Source organism: Scleropages formosus, chromosome 2 (genome assembly GCF_900964775.1).
Source record: "Scleropages formosus chromosome 2, fSclFor1.1, whole genome shotgun sequence".
Taxonomy (NCBI): Eukaryota; Metazoa; Chordata; class Actinopteri; order Osteoglossiformes; family Osteoglossidae; genus Scleropages; species Scleropages formosus.
The window spans coordinates 34,960,897-34,977,708 of NC_041807.1; the positions used below are offsets into that span (position 1 = coordinate 34,960,897).

Sequence of the window (16,812 nt, forward strand, 5' to 3'; positions counted from 1 at the left end):
GACAACGCCTTAATTACTATATAACTCGCTCTCTATGAGGACAGCTAAGTACAAAAAATGCCACAACAAATCTCCAGTTTCACTTGCTTAAAGTGTAACTGCAGACATAATGTGGGTGGGTGGTTGTAACAACTAAAGTACAGGACACTATCTGAATATGAGGCTTGTCCCAGTTCCTCTAAGCAATATCTGCAACAAAATCCTGCAAAAGAAGGTCAGCAGTAGTGGCAGAAAGAAGCAGGCGGGCACTGCAGGGGACCACCGATAGCCAAAGTCCATCCCGCCATTCAGCTGTATGGGGGATTGCCACAACCAGGGGAGATGGGTTTTCACAAGCTTCCAGAAAAAGCTATGTGAAAAAAGGCGTGGCTTCTCTGTGTGTGCAGATCTGCTGATTTATTAGGACTATTGTCTGTTAATATAATTTGGTTAATTTGGTTTTCTACAGGTGAAACTCTCAATACACAGAAGTGGTTCTTTTGAAAAGGAAAAGCATGCTGAGTTTTCTTTGGAGAAATGCTTGTATATATGTTCTAATGTGTGCTGCTGTAGTAGGGGTCCTGAAAACACAAACTCTATGCTGGACCATGAAGTGGGGTAAATATTTGTCATTGGAGTGCAGGAGAAGACCTGGGTAACAACATGGTGTCAAAACACAATGCAGCCAGACAGGGAAGAGCTCAGTGACTCCACCCATAGGGTACCGGTCAACAGGAGACGCCTGAAGGAGGTACAAGCTGGTGTGCTCACCATCAACGTGAATGCATCAAAGCACAAGAAAGTAAATGCAGAACTCCATGAAGCAGCCACGTATTTTACAAGACCCATTTTCTAGAGGTGCTCCTTAGAATTGTTTTAAAAAAATGATAAAGACAAAATGAGTCTTGTAGCATCACTTGTAAAAATCAAATCACATCACACAAATGTGACTCCTGAAACTAACGCACACCAGTCTTCCATCATATTAGACAAACACCACGAAGAGGATGTGTGGAAAGTGGTACATTAATGTTAATTACCTGGTGATGGGTAGGCCGAGGTCCTGTTGCAAACTACCGGTGGGCCGAGTTGAACAGGAGGGTGAATGGAAAAACAAAGAGCAATGAATAATAATGGTGTATAATTTTCCTGTACAAACCCACTCCTTAATATACTGAACTGAAGCAAACAGATCAAGAAAAACTTAAGCTAGTTGTCCACTGTCAAAGATGAAACTTGTATAACTGTTGAGCACAAGGTAGGCTGGCAATTCTCATATGTAAATAACTCTGGATAACAATCCTTTAAGAAATTAAAATAACCAAAGTAACAATAATGCTAATAGCTGAAAGGGTAAATGTTCAATACTCACAGTGACCATTACACAGTCATAATATCTATTTTTATCTAAAGACTATCTTATTAAATCTGACTGAAAACCATTATAATCCTGGGATAATCATGAAATCCCACTTTGAGGGAATCTACTTTGATTCTGTTGTTGATAGTCATTTAACCAAATCTCTTTGAGGGACTGATTATCTACTTTCCAAACGCCACTTTCCTAATGTAAGTACACATTTCCCCCCCCAGAACCCACTCGCCTCGGCAGGGGGGGACATACCGGGCGACTCGGAGGCTGCGTGTTCATTGGCTGTGTTGGAGGGGAATACACCAGTGGGGTGGCGCCAGCATTCTGCCCGGAGGGATACGGAGACTGAGGGTGGGGGATATAAAAAGACAAAAGAAAAGGCGCAGAAGCCTGGTTACAGCAGGGGATTTAAGAGAGAGGGAGGACACACTTACTGTAAAAGCCATGCCATTTTTAGGCCAGTGACACTGAAGTGTGAGTGGAACCAGATGGGATGTGAGACAGACCCCGTGGGTGGTGAAAAGGCATTGCGCAGTGGCTGTGAGTATAAACTCCACAGCCTGATGCACAGACTGCCCACTTAAAACTGGGATGTAGGCAGAGCCTGATATGACCTAGGTGGGTGCTGGCCTTGTGCCTGTCACCTGACTGAGAGTGTAAAAGGAGGAGGCATTCAGCAAGTCACTCAAGCATGTTGCTTCCTCCTTGTCCGAATGGAGACTAGGATAATTAAAGTTCTGCTTCCTTGGCAAGACTGCTGGGGGGTGGGGGTGTTGTTGGGGTTATTAATAGATCATCTTGGTTCGTTGTGGAGGCTGGGTGTTTGGCAATGTAGCTCCCTCGCCAGCCAGGGTGTGGAAATGTCAGCTGTTTCATTACAAGGGCAAGAGGGCTCCAGAACAGCTGAGTCACTCTGACAGGTTTTCAGTTTCTGGTACGGAACATGCAGAGCTGTGTGTTTGTGTGTGCAGCCAGAGACACCAGAACCAAGAACAAACCAGTGCAGAATAAAACAAACAAATGTTCAAAAAAAAAAAAAAAAAAAAAAAAACCAACATACAAACAGATCCAGTGGCACACAGAGAGACAGATGGATTTTATGTGCGTAGCAGACCTAACACACACAGCAACGGCCTTGTTGTAGGGAGCAGAGCTATGGCATGCACACCTGCAGAAAAGAAAGGTGTTGACACAAGAGCACAAACGCACAAGACACACTGTTAACAAGTGTTCTGAACAGATGCTCAGATCAAAGAAGACAAAGCAGTGTAATGAAGAGTGCTGAAGTATTAATATAGAAGCTCCACCTAGACTATATACTTAGTAAAAACATCTGAACCACACTTGACAAACAGCCCTGACAATTTTACAGTACAGTTAAGAGACATTCCTTCTTGAACTTGTAGAAATGCTGAGTTAACAGCATAAATCAGTCGCAAGGCAGCCAGAGACTGCAGCCTTCCTTTACAACCTATCTCCTCCTTACCAGCACAGATACACTCACTACACAAGCAGCAACAGCTTACTCCAAACCAGATGTGGGGGGGCACAAAGAAATGGACAAACTATGCTGACAAGCATAATGAGGGACAGTGATGAGATACGCAGAGATGCAGACATAACAAGGTAGAAATGCGCACAGACACAAAGAAAAGCTAACAGCAGCATGCAGGTGCAGGTATATTGTGGGTACCGGTACCTGAGAGAGTCCTGGAGAGGATGCATGGCCAGGGGGCGTGCCAGCTAGGTTAGGGTGTCCCTTGGCGATGTCATGCGCTGTGTATGGAGGGCCAGCAGGCCGCGGCACCTGAACCACAGGGATACGTCATCAGACTGGACGAGGGGATGAACCAGCTGGGGGTGTCCACTCCTGGTACTCAAATCAAAACCACAGTCCAATGCTCAGCCCTGACAACTAACAAGAAATCGGCCAAAAACTCCTTCCTGATTCGAGAATGGCAATAGCCATGTTAACACGGAGACAATGGTGCAATGGGGGGGGAACCGACAATGAGGAGCTTTATTTAGGGCCCTACTGGCAGGTCTGCGCAGCTCCACTCGTACTCGCTTCCTGGGCCCGTTGCCAAGCCTGCGCTAGTGCATCTTTTCTCGCACGCGCACACATACACACAAACCAGACTCACTCGCTTGCTAAGAACTTGCCTTCGCTCTCCCCTGGTCTACACAGGATTTCCTATCCCAAACAAAGCCACCTTATTTGAAATTATAAACAACCGCAGACTGCGACTATACCATAAAAAAGTGCGTAGACTGAAAGCATCACTCTTGTGGTCACTGTGGAATGTGAAGGAAGCCCATTATGGGGAAAAAAACTGCATGAGGCAATTCATTTTAGCTGTAATAGTAGTTAACAGCATCCATCTCACACAAACAAGTTTAGAATAGCACTGAATAAGCACTATCATTGGCAAAGTGCAAATTACATTACCTGTATTTTCCTGCTAATGAACTATCAGACTTCCTCTCTTGCACACTGATACAGACACACATTTGCTAACATGCCACTTCAGAAAGGCTGGGAGAACACTGGAGGCTACTTAAAACCCAAGTGCTAATTTTCTACTGCTGGCCAGTTTCACACAGGCTTACACAGTTTGTAGTCTGAGCTGATGTTCCCTGGAATGCATGTGGTGTGTTTGTGAAAATATAGCAACAAAATCAGTGAACACAAGAGAAAGTAGTACAGCTCCCAAGTGGAAGAAATTCAGCATGACCAAAAAAAAAAAAAAAAAAAAAAAAAAAAGAAAAGTCAATTGCTCTTTGGCATTCCAACAGCAAGACATAAGAGAGGCACATGTTACTTGTTGACCCAAAACTTTTTAGTTCTTGGACCAAACGCAGTACAGGAAGACTGGCCATTCAGCAAATTTGCAACTGAAGCATGCTCAAAGATGCAAGGAGAAACAGTAAGGCCATATGAAATATGAATGGGTGAGTGGGGGGGTTCAGGTGCTACTACTCAGAGGAAAACTCATAACCTGTACAGCTTTGTGTAAACAGACCCAAAGATGTTCACATGCTACATGCACATACCTCTGATGAATGGATAGATACTTACGCTGTAGACGGCAGCCACTCCAGGCTGCGGGGGGTACAAGCGCTCCTCCAATGGCGGCTGCACTCGAGCAATTCTGAGGAGTGAGATGTTAAAGAAAATCCCAATGCGATGCCAATTCAAGGTAAAAATGGCCAATTCAAGGATATTTCAGTATGTATTATTTCATGTAAGAGATGCAGCAGCAGGTGGCATAGTGTTAAAGCTGCCACCTTGCACTCAGATGATCCATGTTGAAATCAGACTTTATGCTCTAGTGCCTCTGGGCAAAGTACTTACGCTGAACTAATACAATAAGGATTACCCAGCTGTATAAAGAAATCATAGTAAGTAGGTGAATATTGTATATTTTGAGAAAAAAGTTAGCAAAATAAATGCAAACTTCAAAGTATCAAATAACTTAGTGTAAGATTTAATATATTTTTCTCTATCATCGTTTTCTTGAATTTTAACAAAGCATTATTCGGCTGACATTTTTATCGAAGGCGGCTTATGATGTTAGATTTCTAGAGTAAGCTAGTTAAAGTGGTTTACCCATTTATACAGCTAGTTATTTACTTCATCAGTTCATCAAGTGTCTTTACCAAAGGTTGTGCGCCAAGATCAAGGATTTGAACAGGGGTGTTTAAAGTACATGATTAACCACCACATTTCCCTCTGCCTAAAAGACATTTCAAAATAAAATATGTACAGTCGCATGTACAAGATCAAAAGTAATGGCTATAAAAAGGGTTTACAAAAAGCACCAAAAATTTTTACCCCTCTCCTCTGCTCCTCCAAGAAAGGAAAAAACTTAATCAGTATATGACACTGTATATGAGAGCAGTGTCAATGTTTCATGTGTCATTTGGTGAAGCCACAGTGACATCCGCCATCCTGGCACAAAGTTTCTGTCTGAACAGTAAAAGAAGAGGAAATTACCCACAAAAAATGAAATATGTATTTGTCTTGCAAACAATGCAAGTACTTGTGGGGACTCAAACAATGGCGCTCATTTGCCTTTACGTACACATTTTGTTTTATTTTTTCTGTCTTTGATATTCTCTGATTAATATGCAGTCCATGTTGCCTTACTCCTATAAACAGACTTTCAAATTTATGCAAGCTTAAATGCTTGTTTGGGGGAATGTAACACACTTCATGAACGCCACCTGACATTTGTTAAAGGATTTGTAGTGAGCATACCAGGAGCAAAACATGCAGTTGCCTGGTCAGAGTTCATGGACCAGTCACTGGTGCTCTATTCCAGCACCTTAGGAAGGTTACAGGGGAATTTCAGTTTTTTCATACTTATATGGGCATGTTGATACCTCAGAGCATTTTTGTCTCCACAGCTCATACAAAAAGACATACTTTGATAAGCTTAATCTACCACCTAGTTTCTCATAGAACATTTGTTCAACACCAAAACCCATTATACAAAATTCAAGAACATACTTCACATCTTTGCAGATACAGTCTGTGTCTCAATCTTAAATTTCCATGGTTAAATATTTAATACATCTTGTTTTTTCATTTGCAAATCCAGGAAATGTTATATCAACGTCTAATGACATCTAACACAAACAGCCATCACAGACGGGGGACTTGCAGATTTGACCCAAAAATATTTCTAATTTTTTGAAAAAAGGTGAACCTCAAATGTAAAATATTGAGCACTTAATACACTGTTCTGTTTCTTTAACACCAGCATCTTCACCCAAATACTCAAACCCCAGATGTCATCCCTTGGAAATCTAATAAAGAACTCTTTCATGCAACCCACAAGTAGTCTGATAAGGATTCTGCTGTGGGTGAGCAAGTGCAGTACCATTCCTACTTTGCAAAGTCTGCAGGACTCACAGGGTGCCTTCAAACAGTAATAAAGGTTAATTAAAAACAGAATCCAGTAATTTACTACAGTTGCTCATGGATGCTGCCCATTTTGAAAGAGCCGAAAAATTTGGCTTTCATGACCAGCCTCTTCTACCGTAAGCGTCGGCTGGAGTTCCCCCTTCACCTCTCACAGTCTCTCACTCTCAGCAGGCCAAGGCCCCCAGCCTGTGCATGGCACCAGGCACGAAGCAAGCAGCTCTTTAAAACATGCCAAAAGCAGGCTGCCTCTGTACAGCCCAAACAGAACCGCAACAGTGACTGCACTCAGTATGCACCCCAAGAGGAGCGACCACTTGCCCTGAGGTTAGGGCATGTCAGCGTGCATCAAGCCAAGCTGAACACACACTGTCCAAACCATGATGGAGCATTACTGTCTACAGCAGTGACAGGAGTAACATAGTGTAGAAAAATGTGCATACAGGACATGTTAAATGTGTGACAAAAATTTAAAGACAACTTTGAGATTAAATATACAGTATCAGTCAAAAATATCAGCCCACCTGGACGAGAAACTAGACAGAAGAATGAAAGTGAAACAAGTCAAACACCCTATCTCGCTAGGAACTGCTACAGAAAAGCTGGGAAGTCATTTCGGATATCTGCCTACTCAAACTCATTAACTAAATGCTTTGTGGAAGTAAAAAAATAGCTTCAAACAAGTGAACTCAAACTTTTCACTAGTGCTGTAAGCACTAGGCAACACGATACACATTTACCACAAGCAAATTCTGATCTCAACCAAAGTTAACCTGTATCTGTTGTGAAGAGAAACACAGCCAAATTGTTACATACAAAGCCTCACATAGGACCACGATAGCAAACTTAACTGCTTATAGCTCATTTTGGCTCTGTCCAATTGAATACATGGCATGTAATGTAAGAATAAATTTACTGTAAAAAGCAGCAGAGGACAAGCTGATAATTTCCAACAGCTCAACTAATTAGGAAGGTTTAATCTTTTTGATTAGTTAAGGAGGTTCCCAAAACAACACTTTCATAATAATGTGGTTAACACCTCCAGGGGAATTATTTTGGTTTTCATTCTGATCACAAGAAAGCTAAAAGTGACACATCACTGTGTGGAGGGTAAAATATTATTCCAGTCAGTCAACTATAAGTGCCTTCCAGAGCTGAAGATGCACATTTAAACACATTAAACAATGGCAAGTGACAGCTCTGATAAGTTTTCAGCTATGCAACCATGAACTGGGCCTCATCACAAGACAACCAGAAACGTGATGTGATTATTGTTCCAACAAAACAAACAATGCTGACCAACATAGAGGAAAAAAACAAGTGAGTCAGATCAATAACTATTAAAACGTGCTATCTAAAGCTGAAGTCAACAATCATTATTAAAGTGTTTTCCCGCTTAAAGGACAGCATATTACAGCTACTACTTATTCTCATTTCCGTGAAGCTCAATGAGCATTTTCGGTTATTGCTGACGGAAGGGTACACCATGAATGCCTGCTCGACATCAAGTTACAGGCAAGCTTAACACCATTGAAAAAAATTTCAGGGAATAGGTAATTTTGCATGATAGTACAAATTGGCACAGAACTTTGGCGATTCAAACTTTCAAGAAGCGCTGTTACCGAGTTGTGGGGAACACCAAAAGTTTCACAGAGGATTTCCAACAGGAAGGGCATGGAGGTCAATGCAGTGGAAAATGGCACCACTTAGCCTCTCCGAATGGGGGCATAGATGCACTGGGCTCCAACAGCCTTGTTCTAGAAAAGCTCTCCTATTGTGGGACAGTTGGTAGTGATTGGAGCTGCTGTCTTTGGACCCAAAGTTCACAGGTTCAAATCCCACCTCCAGCGGTAGTACCCTTTTACAAAGGTACTTACCCTAAATTGCTCTAGTAAAATTCCACAGTTGTATAAATGGTTAAATAACTAAGTAGCTTAATATTATCCACCACTTTAGAGAAAAGAATCAGCTAAATGAATAAATATAAACCCGACAGGCTCATTCATACCAGCCATTCTGCTCACCTTCAGGGGAAAAGTGGTACGTTCACATGGGGCAAACAAACCATGAGAGAGTGACACAAACAGGAGAAAATGTTCATATTCAGGATGTGGGCAGACAGGGAAATGCAAGTCACTCATCTACAACAGCTAAAATGTTAGGTATAAAGGGTTTCAGCTAACATCAAGGAATTCTTCGCAATTAATCTTTAGGATGCATCACTGTGTATGCCTGCACCAAGATGCTCTGGCTGGACCATAAATAATATTTCAAAGCCACACCCTTGCACCTGAACAGATGCATTGCTGTGTGAAAGGGTACTTTTATAAAGAAAAGGAAAAATAGCTTTCATGCTGAGAGCAACATGACAATGTTTTTAGGTTTCTCCCAAAACACTTCTGTCCTTCCACAACCTTTAGAAGAAAAACCATACCTTCTGACAGCCACTGACTCACTGGCATGAGGCATGATGCATAGATAAAATTAACAGAAAATACTGCCCTCTCCTAGGCCACCTGTTGCTGGACAACGGGAAAAAGTCACATGACAGGACCCTGGTCATGTCCATCCTTGCAGGATTTGCTGCCTGCTGTGTAGGAACAATTGTGCACTGTGAGCAGGGAGCACCATGCTCCAGCCCCTTTCCAACTAGGACTACCCCACCATAGACATATCTACATGAACAACAGAACACATCATGCCAATGAAGAAAACCAGATCAGTACACAATACCTTCTTACCAAGCATTTATCCCACTTGCTGTAGGAGTAAAACACTTTGCTCAATTATCATTGACCCATCAACAATACCTCCTAATTTCATGCAGGGTCATGGTGATCTGGAGTTTATGCCCCAGGCACAAGGCATGAGGCAAAGTACAGCCTGGATTTGTACACCTGCACACTGAGGGAAAATCTCTCACACACATTTACTATACACCGTATGGTCAATTTACCATTACTAATTCCCCTTTTTGAACAGTGGGAAGAAACCGGAACACCCGGAGGCGATATATTCAAACCCGTGTCCAAACCCACAACCTAGGACCTATGAAACACCAGTCACCTGCTGCATCACTGTGTCATTCTTCCACTGATCTCATGATGGCAAAAAAAAATGGTTTTAATGAAGACCTCCACGTAGATTCACATCAAACTCAGTAGCTCACTTTTAAACAAAAACACATTTCTATATTAACACAACAGTCATTCATAACAATCAGAATCCGGAACCATGGCAAACAGTAAGAATGTAGTGCTGACTGAAACCACTAAGTAAATGTAGAATCAATACATATTTGTTTAAAATGTGACCTTTGCGATATCATCAGCCACCAGCCATTAGTCCCACATGAATCATCAGCAAACACACTCTCTTGATTTTGTGTTTCTGACTCTGGCTCTCTCAAACAGTCTCTTCTAGCTGTTCCATGCAAGAGAATAAACTGATAAATTATATGTGCCCACCCCTGCAATGTAATTACCAGTGAATAATATAATGGATTATCACTAGGCTGCCCATTTGGGATTCTTTAGGCTCCTTAGGCATCCATAATCCACTTTTCAGAGAGAAATGTTCAGCTAGAGCTTTACAAATCATGGACGCGTTCAAAAAAAAAAAAAGAAAAAAAAAAAAAACATTTCAGACTTTCAGACTCGGAAGGTCTACATGGATTGCTCTACATCAAAAAAATAATTTTTTTGGCCTCCGGTTTTCAGCTCAACATCAGCTGTACTGGAAGTTTTTCCTCAATCAACAATTGCAATCGCAGCCTTATCTGTTACCAAGTGCAGGTAAAGCGTAAAGCTTTATTTCACAGCAGTGTCCTCGAGCACGTGAGTCTGGTAGATAGAAAGAACTGGTCTAGGAGAAAAAACAAACTGAACTACTGCACATGGTTCCTTAGGTACAAGCACAGCCTCTTTTCAGCTGGAGGTAATGCATTGCCCAGCTGCAGGTGGAAGGGCCACATCACATTGAGGGGGTTCGAGTACCCCCACCTCAAACAATTACATTTACAACAAACCTCTCACCTCAGACAATACCATTTACTGGACACCTCCCTTTGTCAGTTTAACCAAACAGGAAACCACCTCTATACAGAATCTAATGCCCACTTCAAAACAGCCATCAGAAAATTGAGCATTTCTTTTACTAAACCTAGATTTTTTTAAAATAAGTATTTAGCCGATAGTTTAATTACGAAATGCTGCATTTAAAATTAACTGCCAAACACCAGAGGATTAACCTCTATTTGCTGCAGATATCACTGCGACTACATACAAGCGCATACATAAACATACACGTGATACAGAACGAAGACAGGACATCTATGATAGCCTAACCTCACACAGTAGCCGGTTGCAGCAGCCTGTCCAGCCATTGTTGGCAGCCTGTGGGAAGCGCCCCCAAAGGCCTCCCGCCCTGCATGCTAAGCAGCGCGGCCATTGTCTAGAGCACACCACGGCAGCCATATGTGCAGCACATCTCCATGGCAACCATGAGCAGCCCCTGGACCCCTCCCCCAACGCAGGGAGCATGCTCCAGCTGGGAGTCCCATGACCGTAAAGATTGCCAGGCCAATCGCAGACACAGAGAAAGGGGTTTAAGACAGAAGCAGGGCCAGTACAGGTGCTGCGCAACAGTTCATACAATACCCAGCTCCCTGTGTTCTACAAACTTCTCCTGAACCCACAGCTCCAAAATCACATTTCCATACATGTTTTGAAGAACAATACAACAGTATACTGATAGTTATGGGCACAGCCTTCAAAATAATGGAAGGGGGTTCAAGGTAAATGTGGCCAGTCCCCTGTAAAGAGGTTCAAGGGTAGCCTCCAGACACACCCATCCTTTCAACATCTCAGCACCACTTCCATTCAGTGACAGGAAGTGGAGTAACCACATGCAGTTCTGTGGCAGGTTTTCTGAAGCAGTGAGGAGTGACCTGTTCAGATGCTGTCTTCAAACAACACGCCTTGCAGAAATCCAGGACCACTTTAACTGTGAAGAAAACATATGAGCAAGCTTCTTTACCGAATGAAACAACCTCAGCCTGATGACCCCCTTCATTCACAGTTGTTAGTTTTGTTCCCACATCAATGAACATGATTAAACTTTCTTCATGGAGAAGTGTCCTTATTTTATTCATTCATTTTACATTGTTAGACACCAAGGGAAAAACAGAAAAGCAGCAACATGCTTCAAAGGAAAAATATGTGAGGGGGGATTATGACACTGACTATTACATCACTGCCTCTTTTTTCCCCCAAAACATTTCCAGGCATCTGAAGAAATGGTTCCCAGTCATTTACATGGGGTAACACAAACACCACACAGGTGGATGTGTCTTGGAGTGCAAAAGCAACCTGTGGTTTACAAAACATGTCACATCCTACTAAAGGAATGGCATTTTAATATTTTGAAGAACAACATCAGAGTTCTTACAGCAGTAATCTGAGGCTGAACTGCTCAGTGATCTGTGCCATATTACACTGTATATCAAATGACTGAACTGGTCTGGATAGCTTGTTTAATAGTAAGCAAACCAGACCAAGTAGGAAATGAGAACTGCTCTGCAGTGTTACCTCCAACTTAGTGAATCTTTTCCTCCAGTGATAACACCTTTTCACTGGACTCATGAAAAATGGAGAACAGTGAACAAACTTAATTCAATAAACAGCAATGTGGAGATATTAGCCATGTCAAAACTGTTCATTTTAAAATCAATTTAAAATTGCATAATTTCCAGACTTTGACTTCAAAGAAACAATTACAGCCAAAGCAGGACACCAGGTGTGAACGTTCAGTGTGAACAACAATAGATTTGTACCAAACCACAATCTGTGAGAAAAGAAAACATTTACTGTAAATGTACTGGGGAAATTCCAGACCTTTCCTGAGAAGAGACGTGTGGAGGTCGACAGGAGAGTCAGAGGAGGGACGGACCTTGCTCTGACAGGAACATACTGGATTCCTAGAACAGACAGAAGTGCTGCAAGAGGAAGCTGCCTACCATGACTCTGCATCCTCATCAAAAGTGAAACCTGGTATTCAGCACAGTCCTAGGGAGCCTCTAGGCTGAAAATGTCTGTGAAGTATGTATCCTTTGAAATTATGTCTGACTGCTGCAACACACCATGACACACACAACACTTGTGTTTAAGCTTCTGTAAAGTTTTCCAGCCCACTCACATTAGATCTCCATCTCAACAGTTAATGATACCTTCTTTGAGTATCTGTGGAGCAAGTTCCTGTACTTTCATGAGTACACAGGAGAAGGAAATCAAGGAATTCACACTGCTCCATGTAAAAGAAGGATAAGGTTTGGATTTGTCTTTAAATTGAATTTTCAAAGGACCCAGAAAGGCATGTAATCAATTAAAACAATGAATAAATATTAGCCATTACCAACTTATATCAAACAGCTTCTTTCATTAGGTGACAAAAAAAAAAAAAAAAAAAAAAAAAAAACTTCCTACCCCAGCTGTCCCATACCATTGTAGCCCACTTTAAGCAGAGAGCCAATTGCTTTTCTGCTGCAACTGAGCTGTCACACAGGAGACCGGTGAGCGAAACCAAACTCTCCTTGCAGTGCATATATAAGCAGTAGTGTGGCACGCTGTTTAACCCTGAAACTCGCTCCGCAGTTCCAACAGTGCCAGAAGAAAATCTGCACTGCGCAGACCTCCAAAGAGGATACTAAGCATAAAATGCTGCATCAATCGCTTAATCATGAATGCAGGGAATTGTACTGGAGACCTTTTGACAACTGCAGCTGAATTATTACAGTGGTGAAATTCTGCACAAGAAAATATAAACATGGAATGAAATATAAAATGAAATATAAAATGATGAACATGGAATAGTGAGAAACAAATCATAAGAGGATGTTGTACCCAGAATCATTAGCAAAAAACTTATTAACTAATAGGAAGGATAACTAATAACCAAAAGATGGCAATTTTAAGATTAGTTATTTTCTGACCACCCAAAAAAAGCAGGCTTCAAAGAGCCACCTTTTCAAAACAAATCATGTTAATCAGCACTTCTCCTGATTCTTAGAATAATTCCTTCTCAACAGGCCTGTAACACACATAGAAAAAGAACCCAGCCATCTATGCAACCAATATAATATACCTTGCCCAGATTATTAAATACATAGCATAGTGTTGCACGGCCACTAACTTAAGGTAATACAACAATAAACACTAGTCTCAATGGTCCATATGCACCACAATCCTCAAACGGAAAACAAAAAGATGGAACAGAACTTGAGAGATGGGTGTGCTTCGCTTTCACCCACCTGCAACCCTTGATCAGAAAAGCAGAGGAAAAACTGACTAATGGATAGATAGACATTTCACATGCACACCACCGTAAGACTGGACAAACAGATCACAAAACATATGTAATTTTAATAAATAAACCCACTGCAGTGACAACAGGAAAGAAAAGCACATTTAGGAAAAATTAAATGTTTACACAATACAACTTTCTTACTCTCCTCCAAAATGAGCACTGAATATCTACAGGAAGTTGGAGCAATTATATTTGAATAAGGTGATGCAAATATCACCTCCTCATGGATGGAGGAATTAGTAACCTGACATGCACACCACCTTATTTTACCAGCATAACTAGAAAGGAAACACTGTACTTTCAGTGCAGATACTGCGCTAATACACTTCCAGTGTTCATATTTTAAAGCAACACTATCTGATGGATAACACCAGAGAAACCAAGCACGCCCATTGGACTCATTCATTGTACATTGTAAAGCAGACGCGAGACGTGGGAAAACCTCGCGAGATGTCGCCAACGCGTTACTCCAACAGCGAGTCAGGAATCCCGTCACGTCCGATGACCTCAGGTTAACTGTAAACGGAGGGGGGTGTAGTAAACATCGAGTTAAGATGTTTAAACATGAATTCTTCGAATCCAGTTCGAAATAAATGCTACACTAATAACCCAGATAACACATCATACAACGACTTTGTAAGGTACGGGTATTAAAACTGCCCGAAAAGTGGCGCACGAACACGCCGTGATTTCGGCTGTGTGTGTTGGGTAACAATAAACCTCACGGTGAACACAACAGCTTTTCCTACATTTCGCGTTCGTGTCCTAGTAACTAACTACCACAAAATCCCAGAACAGATTCCTAAAACGTGTAGAGCTGACCACACATTAAGAACTGGGGGAACTGCCACACGTCCCCAAAAATAAAACAGCGGCGCGGCGGCAGCGCGGCAGGCAGGGCAAGCCGGCTCGCCGGGAACCCGCAGAAACCTCTCAAGTTCCCAGTCCAGTGTGTTGTCAAATTGGCCAAGAAACGTTCGTTCCGAACAAGACCATCGATCCCCGGTAATAAAATGAGTGTGTATCATGTATGGGAAAGGGATTTTTCAACCCGCGGCCGACCGGTCTCCCACACCGAAGAGACGAAGACCGCACACACGCACACACACACACATCTTTGCTTTCGCGCTAAGATTTAAGCTACACACACCCGCAGAGCATTTAGCCAGACCAGCTACGTATTCCCTCTCCCCAGCCCATCACTGAAAAGGATACTGCGGTGGTGGCGGCGGCACGCTGGGCGGCTGCTGGGTGACCGGTACTCCCGCCAACGGCAGGGGGGGCCGCAGCAGGCTCGGCGGCGACGGCCCGGCTCCCGGTCCACTTCCCACGGCGGCAGCTGGTTTCGGTACCGCTTTCGGCGGTAAACTCATTGCAACAAAAATTTAAAGGAAATTCACCTATAATAAACTTTAAGGAAAAAAAGCTAACTAATTCTACCACAGACGAGAATAATAACGCATAAGGTTAGCTAGCTAACTTACTAGCTAGCTAGCGAGCGAGCTACAATGTAAGACTAGAGCGGCGGCTCGTGCCGGACCGTAGGCCCTGCGAGCTCGCGGTGGCGAGCCGGGGCGCGAGGAGAATTCCCGTTTCACTGCACGAGAAGCTAGCTAGTTAGCTAGCTAGCTAACTCCGTTTATTGGGGTTCAGTCTTCATGGTACGGCTGGGGGTCGTCGTCCCCCTTCTTCCCCGGCGAGGGGGCTTTTCCAAGGGTCTGGCTCGACTCTGCTATCCAGAGGGGCTGAACGTCGCCGACCTCTTCTGCTTTTTTTTTCTATATATTCACAGCCGGCGAAATGTTATTGTGAAAGTTCCTTTTCGGCGGAGAAACGAGGTTTCGCTCAACATGGCGCTGCGGCCGCCTCCAGCAGTCCGGCAGGACGGACGAGTCGGGATGCGTCGGCACGCTCCGGAAGCGCTCGGCTCGCGACCGCCGAACAAGCTTAAAAAAACAGTCGGGTGTCTCCGGTGGCACAGGCCAGGCCGGTACAGTACAGTACGGTACGGTACGGTACAGTACAGTACTGTAATATAAGATACTACAAGATTACAGACATAACTCTGCGTGCAGGCTGTGTGTGTTCATCATTACGATATGATTTTTCTTCTTTTCTTTTTTTTCTGTAAATGAAAATAAAAACAGACAAACACTTACACAAGCATAAAAAATGCTATGCGCCACAAATAAAACATTACTACTAGCAGTAACATATGCTTCCGTTTCATATGCTTATATTTTCACGTTTATGAGGTGGTGTACTGTTTTAAGAGCCATCCATTACCTGGCAATGGCAGCCTAGGCTCTAGGTAGGTTCAGATCTCACTAAATTACAGTGTAATACCCTGACTGAGGTACAGTAAAGATACCGTGTAAATTGGTAAATAATTTTAATACGTTAATGTACAATTCTAAGTAACTTTGGACATAGGCCTCAGATAAATAAAAGGCTGAATTACAATGAAAGACCTTATATTAAAATGTGAATGTTTCATCCGACTTGTAGTAAAAACATTCAATTTTCAGTTTAATTCCGTTAACAATTTGTGAATCTTGCACGCTCAATTTGACATATTTTTGGAGTATTTCGAGAAAGCCGTAAACGACCTAATTCCACTCGTGCCTGTCTTAAATAAAAAGTTGTCGCACAAAATTCCCTGATTGTTATATCACATCTGAAAAATATACATACAAGCACTTGGGATTGCAGCACCAAAACTTCAAATTTCATGTTTTCATTTGACTTGAGCACATTGTTTTGCTATTATTTAAAATATATATTATAGCAATGGTGGGATATTAGCTTACAGTAATACATTAGAAACGTTGATACCATATGAAAAGAGTAGACAGAAGATAAGAGGTTTATTCCTTATTGAAATAAAACAGAATGTTAAATACTGCATAATAATTATATTTTGATCACATATTTGATGCATCCATTTACAATATCTTGCCCTGCTCCATCTGTGATATGTCAAGATTATATTCCTGGAGGTAGTGAGGTACAAGGCAGTATTCACCCGGGCGTGAATCCGAGACAGAAATCCAGTCCCTCGGAACACACACATTCTCTCGCAAGGGGCAGTTTATAGTGATCAGTTCACCTGAACGCATCTCATCCCTGGTCATTGGAAACAATGGCCTTTAACCCTATCTCACCAGAGCCA

General features: G+C 42.4%; 1 protein-coding gene across 6 annotated transcripts in view; it reads right to left on the reverse strand.

The window, feature by feature from the left end:
- The window catches only part of eif4g3b (eukaryotic translation initiation factor 4 gamma, 3b), a 39,186-nt gene extending 23,631 nt beyond the window's left edge, over positions 1-15,555 (reverse strand). For all 6 annotated transcript variants that reach the window (XM_018750621.2, XM_018750617.2, XM_029249661.1 and 3 more), the window contains exons 1-5: positions 14,856-15,555; positions 4,431-4,503; positions 3,051-3,158; positions 1,604-1,696; positions 1,020-1,052 (exon numbers count right to left, since the gene is read on the reverse strand). In XM_018750621.2, the coding sequence (XP_018606137.2) occupies positions 1,020-1,052; positions 1,604-1,696; positions 3,051-3,158; positions 4,431-4,503; positions 14,856-15,013 (465 nt within the window). In that variant the 5' untranslated portion in view covers positions 15,014-15,555. The remainder of the gene's footprint in view (positions 1-1,019; positions 1,053-1,603; positions 1,697-3,050; positions 3,159-4,430; positions 4,504-14,855) is intronic.
- Positions 15,556-16,812: the final 1,257 nt, after the last annotated feature.